The sequence below is a fragment of the Lytechinus pictus genome, chromosome 8 (assembly GCF_037042905.1).
Source record: "Lytechinus pictus isolate F3 Inbred chromosome 8, Lp3.0, whole genome shotgun sequence".
In the NCBI taxonomy this organism is placed as follows: Eukaryota; Metazoa; Echinodermata; class Echinoidea; order Temnopleuroida; family Toxopneustidae; genus Lytechinus; species Lytechinus pictus.
In genome coordinates, this window is record NC_087252.1 from 12,348,005 (window position 1) to 12,360,045 (window position 12,041).

Sequence of the window (12,041 nt, forward strand, 5' to 3'; positions counted from 1 at the left end):
TTCATTGCATAGACGTGAAGAAAATGAAATGCATAATCCCGAAAGATAAAAAAACATCAAGTTTTGAATCACGAGGCTTCAGACACAGAATGACGTCATGAACATGGGGTCGGTGAAAAACATTTTTAAGCTCGATAATTAGAGCTGTTCTCAAGCAAAATACCCAGCCGACAAGCGCTGAAAATGCACAAACCATGCATTCCTGTGTTTTTTGTGCTTTGTAGTTGAAAAAGTTTACGATTGTTCGATGGTTTGTCAATTTCACGTTTTGGTCCGGTTTAGCCTGTAATGTTTAAAGCGCGGTTAAAATATCAATTGTAGTCGACTTACCTTTACGGCTGGAAATAGAAATTAAATAGATGACTGGTAGAAGACGAAATACCATCCTTTTAGATTTCATTTTCTTGATGCGAATGTTCAAAGATGATTGCTTAAAATCAACTTAAAATTTATTCAAGGAAGTAATAAAAAATATTCCGGTATAGGACACTGCAGTGTATACTGCATGTCAAAAATGACATATGTTGCAATCCTATTTGAAAGAAAACAATTTAATGCAATCGAAACTTTGTTCGCTCTTAAGCATGACATTAATCTTGGAAGGATTTATAAATCATTAAAAGCAAAAGGGGGATAATATTTATCGGCCATGGATAGAACAGTTACTGTATATCCCTCATAGTACGGATGGAAGTTTGAAAGACGACAAAGAAATGTAAATTAAGAGTTTAGTTGCAAAAGGGCTTAGGTCCACTTTGGACCATTCTGAGAAAACCCTGTTTTTTATTCTCACTTACTGCAATATTCTTATGAGAAACTAAATTGTCATGATGTACTACTCTATCATGTGAACATAAAATTGAGTATAAAAGAAATCTACCTGTCTTCAATTTTTTTCTATAAATTATTTTAAAAATTATCATTGTGGACCTAACCCCTTTTGCAAGTGAACTGAAATGAATCGAATCTATTTTGATTAAAAAAGTGATTTTTCTTTGCCACTTTTATTCACGTTTTCATGAAAATTTCAAATTTTCTTTGTTTTCATCAAAGCGACTAAAAATTTAGACGTTTTGAGACAGAAAACAATAAAAAAATTTAACAATGGACCCAACCCCTTTTGACAAATGAGCTCTTCAGAAGAGTTTGTTTGCAAAAGGGGTTAGGTCCACTCCAAGAAAATATTTTTTTTATTCTCCTATATTGCATATTCTTATGCGAAACTAAATTTTCAAGATTCCCTACCATGACAACATAAAATTGGGTATAAAAGAAATCTACCTTTATTCATATTTTTTGTAATATTCTTTTCCTAAAAATTCGGTGTGGACCTTATCCCTTTTGCAAATAAACTGAAATGGACCTAACCCCTTTAAAAAAAAAAGGTGATTTTTCTTTGCCATTTTTGATCACTTTTAAATAGGAATTTCAACTTTTCTTTGGTATCATCTTATAGAGCTACTAAAAATCTATACATTGAGACCAGGAAATCAAATTTGATGAAAAATTGACCTAACCCCTTTTGCAAGTGAGCTCTTCAAATAGAGCGTGTAAATAAAAAAGATCGTTTGTATATTATTTTATACTATTTTATGATGTATGATTTTGCATGGGTTATATTGAAAAATTATGTTTTGTGAAAATGGAAGAAAATAGATGCTTATTTTAATTGAAGAAAATAGGCTAATAGTAACTAAGAGGTTCTGGAGGCGAGATTGGGATTGGTCATCGGGAAATAAGTGGACCGACTTGGGAGTGACCCTCTTGGGATTGGCAACATGAGCCAACTAACTAAGAAAGTGGACTAAGGAGCTAAGCTTTGGCTTTAAGATACGGGGCACAGTTTTGGAAAATACTGGCTGTGAGCGAGGCGAGTGAGCTGAAAATTGATCAATTTGATTTTGTACCAGCTCTGTATGTAAAAACTCAAATCCGTTATATTTTAAGTATTGTACTACTTACTGTCTTTGTATTTTTGTTGGAGGGGGGGGGGGCAACACACATCCACCATTATGCCAATTCACCCAGGGTCCCATAACACAAATATTCAAAGCCCTTTTAAAAATTTGGTACATTCCCTAAAAGTACATTTCACTGTTCCAGTCCATATGTCTTAAAGCTAATATTAATGTGGATGATAGAGGCCTATATATATATATATATATATATATATATATATATATATATATATATATATCCGCGTCATTGATTTTCTTCATTTTTTAAAGAAAACTATACTTATCAATTATTGAATTGGTGAATTAGATTGAATTGAAATTGTTGAACCTGATTGGCATCTGCTAATATTTTGTTCAGTGCAAACAAGCAAAAAAGTACATGACCACTGAGTAGGTATGAAGCTTCAGCATGTTCAGGATATAATATTCATATTTGTCTTTCTAATGTTCAATCGTTTGTAATGTGTGAAAAGTGTTCGTTTTAAAGAAGAATAAAACAGTTAACAAGAGAGGGTGCTAGACATAAAATTTACAAATCCAATACAAAGGGGAGAGGATGGTCAAGTGCCCCCTCAAGCCCCCATCTACACGCCAGTGATAAGCAGTGTAAGTATCATTTCTCTTGAAATGGTTATGATAGTATTTAATTGTATTCTAAGTGGTTTCATGCACAAAACCTTGAGCACTTGAGGACTATACAATCAATGCAAAGAAAGATTGATATTGTTTTATTTGAAGTGGGGCGGGTCCAGGGGCAGGGGGAGTGGGCGTACCTCAGACAGAGATCTGCACACAAATAAGAAACAATGCGGTATCCCACATCCAGGCGTGTCCACTTTTGAAAGTGACGACGAAAAGGTCCCTAAAAATCCTTTCGATTTGGCTCGTTTAAAGAGGGAAAGGTCTCCGATTTTGACGTTGAGGCCCATCCCCTTTTGCATTATTTTAAGGGATTTTTTGCCAATAGAAAGTGAAAGATTTTGAAGTGAACTTCATTTTTTCTTTCCAAAAATATAATACGTTCTTCCCCCACCCCATTCTGAAATCATAGTTCCGCGCCTTTTGAAGTGTCTTGTATTGTTTATCTAACTGACCTTAAATTTAAATTTTGTCACATCACACCAAAAAAAAGGGGCCTACAAAGTGCTTTTGTGTAAGCTTCTAAAAGAAATAAATTCATTTCCTTCCATCAGTTAAAAAGCGAAGAAATGACCCAGTAAACACAGTTCACAATTCATTTTCACTATGATTTTATTTACTTTTTATTAATTTAGTGTAATGCAATGTATCCAATATAGTATAAAAACATAACACTATTCATTTGCCACTTATGTTTAATGGTTTCACAATCACACTTATGAATCATACACTACACAATCGATTTTGTATTGCCTCTGTGCGTATATCTGAACATATATATTTTGAAACACATTTATTCTTAAACATAATGGCGAACCCATTCCACAATTAGTGTAAATATTCTCGTGTGTTTATGTATATGCAGAACATAAATGTGTAATGAGATATCATATTTCCAGAAGACCATAAACCCGGAAATATGGAAACAATTTCTTCAAAACATTTGTATTTATACAGCAACGTGACATTCATTTACAATTGAATGCAAACCATAATCGACATTAAAGCTCTTTATAAATAGCTATAACTATCTTATTTGCAAAAATACTAAAACATCAGATCAATACTTCTTTCGCCTGAACAATAATCTTATTTTTATTTAATGAATTAATGACGTATTATTGTCTTGAGAGCACATGGCCATGCATTTACGCCCTAGTAATATTAACAATGTGGAGCTTTATTGCAATACAGTTTCTAAGCGCTTTAGAATTTAAATTAAAAGTAAAAAAAAAAAAAGTAAAGCATAGTAAATGTAAATAGAAAGTATAAATTATAAGTGTACAAAAAATGTGGTGCCATCTTGTTATAGTAAAATAAAGTGCAGGAGACTTTAGTGTTATTCAATTCTTAATGGTTGTGTCATAAGTACTTTTGATTTTTATTGATCATCCTATTTACAATTTAAAGGCAATAAGAGTGCCAATACACATCCACATTCAACAATATAGGCTCCGTTACACAAAGCTTTGCAATCAATCGCTAAATTCCAATTACCAATCAAGATCGTCGTTGCAGGCGCACTCTGTTTAAAATACTGACCGGGAATCAATCGGCGCGGTTCTTTTATACTCGCATTTCATCGCAAACCTTTGTGTTACCACGGTTACGGTACCCTGAATTGAGATTGTGAGAGTTCTCGAGAATTTCGAGATTTTGACAGATCTCGAATAGTGAGGGTTCACATTGTAATGGTCAGTCACACCGGAGAAGCCCACTCCAGGGTCCCGTAACACAAATGTTATTGATTGATCATAAGCTGGATTTTCACGACAGGCTGTACATTGTAATCAATGCAATCAATCATAAAAAACGTGTTCTACGATGATTGCTGAGCTTTGTGTTACAGGCACCAGAATTCTATCACGTTATAACCAGTGACAATCCATCAGGAGGTTTGGAGTCGATTTTGTTGATGTGAATGAAACGAAACATAATGTGATTAAGGTTGTGAAAAGGAGTGGAAGAAAGAATGTTTGGTGAAAAATAGGTTGTGAAAATCAAATATAGGCCTATATATATATACATATATTTACAACTTTAAGAAATCGAAATCGTCATTACGAAAAGAACAAAGTAAATTTACATTAGAGAACACTCCATACCCTACATCGATACCATTATTTTTCAACTGCTTATAACCATACAAGTGTCTTCAATCTAGTTTATCATGTTTATATACCCCTTTAATGTACATTTGTTTGTTGTTTGGTCTTATTACTGCGCTCAAAACAATACAATGCATAATATCAAATGTGCATGTTTACATGTACAATATACAAAAATAATCCATAGTATAAACAATAAAGTCATAATACATAATGAATCCAAAATAACATGCAGGAAGTAAGAATAAAAATAAGTGAAATGCTCAAAGGCCTATATCTATTCGGATACTTCATACCACTTGCACCTCTTTAATCATTACGAAAACTGACTGGTTCTGCCTCCCCTCTATTCAACCGTTGTGAACACTAACACTTGCCTTTCATTTTCATTTTCTCTCGATTAAACTAAATTCGTCATTCCATAGTCATGAGTATCTCAGCACTTGAATCTTTCCCATGCATAATTAACATTTTTTTTAGTTTGAATGAAGATTGTCATAGAAATTATATCTTTTTAAAAGTTATGTAGGCCTCTATGTTATCGGATACTCTGTATATCTACCGCTTTAATCATTACGAAAACAGACTGGTTCTGCCTCCTCTTAACCCAAACGTTGTGGATACTTGTCTTTCATTTTCTCTTCCTCTAAATTGAATGCATAGATTCGTCATCCAGGAGGTTATAAGTATCTCAGCACTTGAATCTTTTCCTTTTCAATATCCAATCTTAAAAGACCAATTTTAAAGCTGGGCTCCTAGCTAGGAGGTCAAAGGGGCGAAGTCCTCAGCGTGCTATGTGTATATGACCTGGCTGGCAATCGAACCATGTAACGACTTCCTCTTCATGAGGTGGAAGCTCACCGCTAAGCCACCAAGTAAGCATGGGTTACTGACATAAATATATCTGACTAAATATCATTAGGACTAAACTATATATTATGATGCAAGATCTTTCAAGGTTTCGTTTAATTGAATAGATTATATACGTATTCATTAAGGGATTCAAATTCAATGCAATTTATGTTTTAAAACAGATGAGGTTATAAATGAATCTAAGAATTTACAGAGTTAATGATGCTTTGATAGAATATGCATTTATTCCATAAGATCATGTTTTAAATGGCTCGTAATCTGAACTAGAATTTAATTCAAACTCTAGTCTAAAGCTGTTTAACTATGGATAGACAATTGTGACGGGTATTTCTAACAGTACAAATTCAATTTGTCAACTCATTTGACACTCAAATCATTCACAACAAACTGAGAATAAGTATTACTGACATAGTCCTTTTTACAATAAAAACCTGAGGATGATTTAACACAGGGTTAGATAATGTCCTTCAAAATATGGGTCATTGTGTCTGCACGTAATGACAGTGGTGTTAAAGCTACATAATTCTGTAAAAGAGGGCCACAGCAAACATTTAGTGTTTCAAATCATAATGTCAGTCCATCACCAATTAGTTTTGATATGGTTGTAATATATACAAATTATTTCGTGTTATATTCAAACAAGACCAACTACGTGGGCTTTAAGAATGTAGATCTTAAATGTGATATGAAGTCAATCAGCTTTCGTCAGGTAATGGCACTTACTGTGGCTTTTATTGGCGATGATTGGGCATGGGCAACGGAACCGTGTGTGAGTTCACATCACCCATCCCCACCCCTCCCTGTGCACCTGTGCACGACAGGACAACATTTATTTATCAATACCCACAGAATTAATTTCAGCAGAAAAAGGTTTCAGGCATTTGCCAGGCCTCTTGATATTCTCATAAATTCCCTCCTCTCCCACAACACATCCCTGACGCTTCAGCTTATTTGAAGACACGTAGTTTGCTCTGTAAGATTTATCAGGCGGGACACAGATAGGGTTGTCCATCATCTGCGTGGCGTTCATTCCACCGGCCAGTCTGTCAGTCTTTGCTCTGATCGTGTTTATACGAAATGAAGAACTTTTCTTGGGCGTAGGTTCCGGTCGTCTTCTTTTCACCACGTCCTGCAACCAAGATGGTTAATTATACTAAGGTGTTAGTAAAATCAATACTATCACACCAACATCATAGACTGAATACTAACCTATGTTATGCTATATTCGAAACAAGATAATGTTTTATCGGCCTGGGTTAGTTTTGTTGATGTGGCTGTGGCAAATAAGCATCTGTAGAAGGATCTTCAAGTACAAGACGGCCCGTGTCATAAGGGTAACAACTATTGCATCATTGTAAAATTCGTTCTGAAAACATCTTATACTTGATAATACCAACTTTGTTTCTGTAGTTCATTTTAGAATAACCCGTTCGATGAAAAGGACATTCAATCGACAGTTCACGCTTCGCGATGAGCGACGGATTCAAGAACACAGTCATTGTATTGAAAATGCCCGTAAAATGGCATTGAACTGATGGGGTCTTTGTCGAAAACTGGTTAACCGAATCACCGGAATAGCATTTTCGTCCGAAATTTCGGAGGTGACGTAAACTTTTCAATATGTTGTTTGTTGAGAGTCCATGATGAAACTGTTGTTTTGATTCGCCAATTTCTAACAAAGACTTATTGGTCGTTTTTTTTTATAAAGGGCAGTTAACATCCTTTTTCTATATTCTTGAGTCTGTCATACATCGCAGAATGAAAAATCTGTCATATCAGTTATCAGCAGTAGCATGTAAATTCTTACCGAATCGTTTTCTAAATTTGCGCTTTCTTGAATGCCCTCTGTTTCATCTGCTTCGAAGACATAGGTGATTGCAGGGTGTTCTGAAAGAAAGAAGAAAAATTTAGAAGGATTTACGCTTATAAGTAATACAATTCCTTTACGACTACGTCTACCCCCACCCAACTTTAATGTCGGTTTCTCTTCCCCATTGGCGGCGGAAGCAAACAAATTTAGGGGGTCCACCTGAAATTTTGTGATGGACACAGATAAAAATTTGACAAGCAAAAAAAAAAAAAAAAAAAAAAAAAAAAGGTTATCAACTAACAATTTAGGGGGGATCGTTCCCCCTTAAATTTAGGGGGGAATTATCCCCCCGCCCCCCCCCCCCCCGCTTCCGCCGCCTATGCTCTTCCCCCTCTGGATGGGTTTTCCATTTCCCTTTCATGCTTACTTAAACAAAAACACATAAGCACCGACAAACCGGCATCAACAATACACACAACAATCATAGGCTGATTATTATTTTTTTTTTTGCCTAATGTACGCGATGATTGCGCTTTTCACCGGCCAACTTCACCGGCGAAGTTCGCCAGCGAAGAGGAAAGTGTCCAGTATGAAAGGTACACAGGAGAACTTCAGCGGTGAAGTTCGCTGGCCAACTTCTCCACCTCTAGAGGTGGAGACCGGCGAAGTTCGCCGGTGAAAAGACCAGTATGAAAGCAAACCGGAGTACTTCTCCTCTTTAATGACGTCAGAGGTCAATTTTTCTCTCTCCCGAAGTCCCCTGTACCGAGATTCCGCGCGCGAAAAGTTGCAAGCTCAGCTGAATGCTATGGCCAAGTAGAAACCCTCGAACATATTTTTTGTATACTAACAATATTTATAAAAAAGCACTTTTTACATGTATAAAATGCGCTAAAATATAAAACAAGGTGATATTGTTTGTTTTTCTCGTAATACTTTCAAACTATGTTGTAATTAATTTTTGTTATACCTTTTTGTAATAGGTAAGAAGTAATGTTTACAATTTTCTTTCGTTTTGTTCTGCAATCGCCCGTTGACTTTCGCCGGGGAAGAAATGTCAGTGCGAAAGGGTACATTTTTTTCTTCGCCGGGGAAGTGATGAATGCGAGGCGGAGAAGTTCGCCGGTGAAAAATGAAGAGAGCAGTATGAAAGGGGTATTAAAAGCCACTTCAACCTGACACCACTATTGTACATAGGGCGCGGGGGCAGGGGGCAGACCCCCCCCCCCATTCCTCCTCTGTAAAAGAATTTTCATAAACTTTTGTGTCTGTCAGGAAACTTTTGGCGAGAAAGTGCTTTAGCAAGTGGTGTTGGCCTTTAAAAAAAAAGAAAAACAATATAACCCTCATTTGTAGATACCCTACTGCCTGACGTCATTGTTAGTTTTCAATTCAAGAAGGGGCAAGATGTAACAACTTGAAATTTACCTTTTGCTTTGTTTACTCGACCTTCGCCACGACACTTTATCTTTAATAACAGAATCACAATGGCAACGGTGAGAGCAAAGAGTAACACAGCAAGGCAACACACGAGGTACAAGTAGATTGCGACCAGATTTCCCTGTGTCTGTACAGCTAGAGTTGGGGGAGGGGAGAAGAAAATGGATTGGGCGGGGCTTTTTTGTACACTGTATATATTATTTTTTGAACTGCAATAGACATTACATGATATAAAATGTGTGACATCATTTACATTATCAAAGGGGGAGTTTACCCTTACAATATGTTTTTTAAAAATAATGATTATCACTAACGAATTGATGGGAGACTATTTTCCAGGCAAAGGACATTTAAAAAGACCTTCGACAATTTTCTGCATATATTGTGGCTTCCTATGTTTTCTTTGGCAATGAAGAAATATAAATAGAATTCGAAGAAACCAGAACATTGACGTTGAAGAAAAATGAAAGCGTTTGAATAATAATACATTCTTCCAAATTTATATTGTTCTGAGCACTTTTCATTTTCTGCGAAACTGTGCCATGCAATGAGTGGGCGTACAACTATATCGTAAAAAAACAAAGCAAAGCATTAATCATACAAATTTTATGTTTCGTTTTAAGATTATTTTAATAACACAAGACACGTGAAATGGATAAAACATAAACATATATCATATTTTTGGTAAATATGTAACAACGAATAGCATTTGATGCTTAATCACTGTGCAACAAATTTATTTTCAGTTTCGGTAAATTGACATAAGAATTTTGAACAATACTTTGGTTGTCAAATAACTTGTTAGTTTTGCCAGCATTTTATCACCAAAAGTGGCCGATGTCATTAACAAGTGGAATGCCTCTGGCGGTCTCACCTGCATCACGCGATTCAATATAGCAGCAGTGCTGACTTTGAAAACTACTACAAAATAATTATTCACAAAAAACACCATTCATATAATGATACAATACTACGTTCATTGACATTTGACCTTGATCATGTGACTTAAAACTTGTCAGTGATACTTGATTACCCCTATATCCACATTTTATACACTATAAACTTTGAAAGTTATGACAGCAATCTAATAATTACCTCTAAAATTGCCAAAGTTCAATGGCCTTAAATGACCTTTGACTTTCGTCATGTGACTTAAAACTCGCATGAGATACTCAGTGATACTTGATGACTCTTGATGTCCAAGATGCTATTCGTTGTTACTTGATGTCCAAGTTTTATGAACTAGACCAATATACTTACAGAGTTATGATGGTAATTCAACAAATACCCCCAACATGGCCAAAGTCTATAGACCTTTGACCATGGTCATGTGACCTGAAACTTGCACAAGACGTTCAGTGATACTTGGTTACTCTTATGTCCACGTTTTATGAACTAGACCAATAAACTATCAAAGTTATGACGGTAATTCAACAAATCCCCCCAACTTGGCCAAAGTTCATTGACCTTACATGACCTTTGACCTTGATCATGTGACCTGAAACTTGCACAGGATGTTTAGTGATACTTGATTACTCTTATGTCCAAGTTTCATGAATCGGATCGAAAAACTTTTGAAGTTATAATGGTAATTCAACAGATACCCCCAATTTGGCCAAAGCTCATTGACTCCAAATGACCTTTGACCTTGATCGTGTGACGTGAAACTCAAGCGGGATGTTCAGTTATACTTGATTAATCTTATGTCCAAGTTTCATGAACTAGGTCCATATACTTTTTAAGGTATGCTGTCATTTCAAAAACTTCGGTTAAGATTTGGTGTTGATTCCCCCAACATAGTCTAAGTTCATTGACCCTAAATGACCTTTGACCTTAATCATGTTACATGAAACTAAGGCAAGATGTTAAGTGATACTTGATTAACCTTATGGCCAAGTTTCACGAACTAGGTCCATATACTTTTTAAGTTATGCTGTCATTACAAAAACTTTGGTGTTGACGCCGTCGGAAAAGCGGCGCCTATAGTCTCACTCTGCTTCGCAGGTAAGACAAAAATTAGATATCTGCTTGTATCCAAGATTGAAAAATTAATTATAAGCTGTATTTGATTATGTCAATTTTAAGATCACTGAAACTTGAAAAAAAATGACAACGTTTTTTAAAAAATATTCGAATAGCCTAAGAGGATTTGACCCTAATTTCAAACAAAAATTGTTTTAGGAGAAATGAACATTTTAATATCTCTATATGAATTTAAAGGGTCCCCCGGCTGTGAACTGACTACCGTCCTTATTAATTTCGGGGGGGGGGGGGTGGGTGATATCGTACTTATGAAGATCGAATGGTTTTGGCAGGTTGTCCACGTTGAAAGCAACACCTCGGAAACCGGAACTAATGTTCCCTGAACTTTGACCTTTGACCCTCTGCTCACACAGACTGTCTCGGATAATGACCAATCTTCACGATCAGTGCTTATGTTCCAGTCCGGAAAGCAAGCTCCCAATTTTTCCGCGGTGTCATCTGTATTCAGGCCTGAAGCGAAAACTGAGAAGAGACAGAGAGAATTAAAAATAGAAAATTGGGAGGAATGGGAGGGGAAATTCCGAATGGGCGAGGCGATGGGTGGGAGTGTCGGTGTGTATGGGGAGGGGGGGGGGGGAGTGCTACGGTCGATGTGGTGTCAGGATGGGTATGCGTGAGAGTCAGTGGCGTAGCTAGGATTTTTTTCCTGGGGGGCACTGGGGGGTCCTTGCTTAGTTCAGGGGGGCAACATTTTTTTTCTGTGTGTGTGCGCATGTGTCACAAGGGCGGATCCAACTTTCGCCTATAAGGGGGGGGGGGGCACGAAATTATCTTCACCTATATTTTCCCTGATCAGTCACTTCTTAGCTTTATTCTTATAAAACAACATAAATATGAAATAATCTCATGACATAAGCCCTATATAAAAGTGCGAACGCGAAGCGCGAGCAGCGAATTTTTTTATATTATGTATTTTGTCCTGAAAATTAAATATTCTGGGCAATGTTTGTGATCCTGAACAAGATGCGTATGTAACTAGATAATTACTGCGAACGCCAAGCGCGAGCAGAAATTTTAAACAAATGTTCTAACATGATCAGAAAGGAACCTGTAAAGGACTGTTTACAGGCTACCCACGAATACGGTACATATTTCAATAATGGGAGCGCGAAGCGCGAGCTAAAACTTGTTGACATTATGAAAATGATGACAATCTTCCTATTATTCCTA

General features: G+C 36.3%; 1 protein-coding gene across 1 annotated transcript in view; it reads right to left on the reverse strand.

Moving 5' to 3' along the window:
- LOC135155209 (uncharacterized) overlaps positions 1-8,766 on the reverse strand; it is a 29,678-nt gene extending 20,912 nt beyond the window's left edge. The window contains exons 1-4 of the mRNA XM_064104103.1: positions 8,754-8,766; positions 7,386-7,465; positions 6,469-6,707; positions 331-338 (exon numbers count right to left, since the gene is read on the reverse strand). Coding sequence (XP_063960173.1) covers positions 331-338; positions 6,469-6,707; positions 7,386-7,465; positions 8,754-8,766 — 340 coding nt within the window. The remainder of the gene's footprint in view (positions 1-330; positions 339-6,468; positions 6,708-7,385; positions 7,466-8,753) is intronic.
- Positions 8,767-12,041: the final 3,275 nt, after the last annotated feature.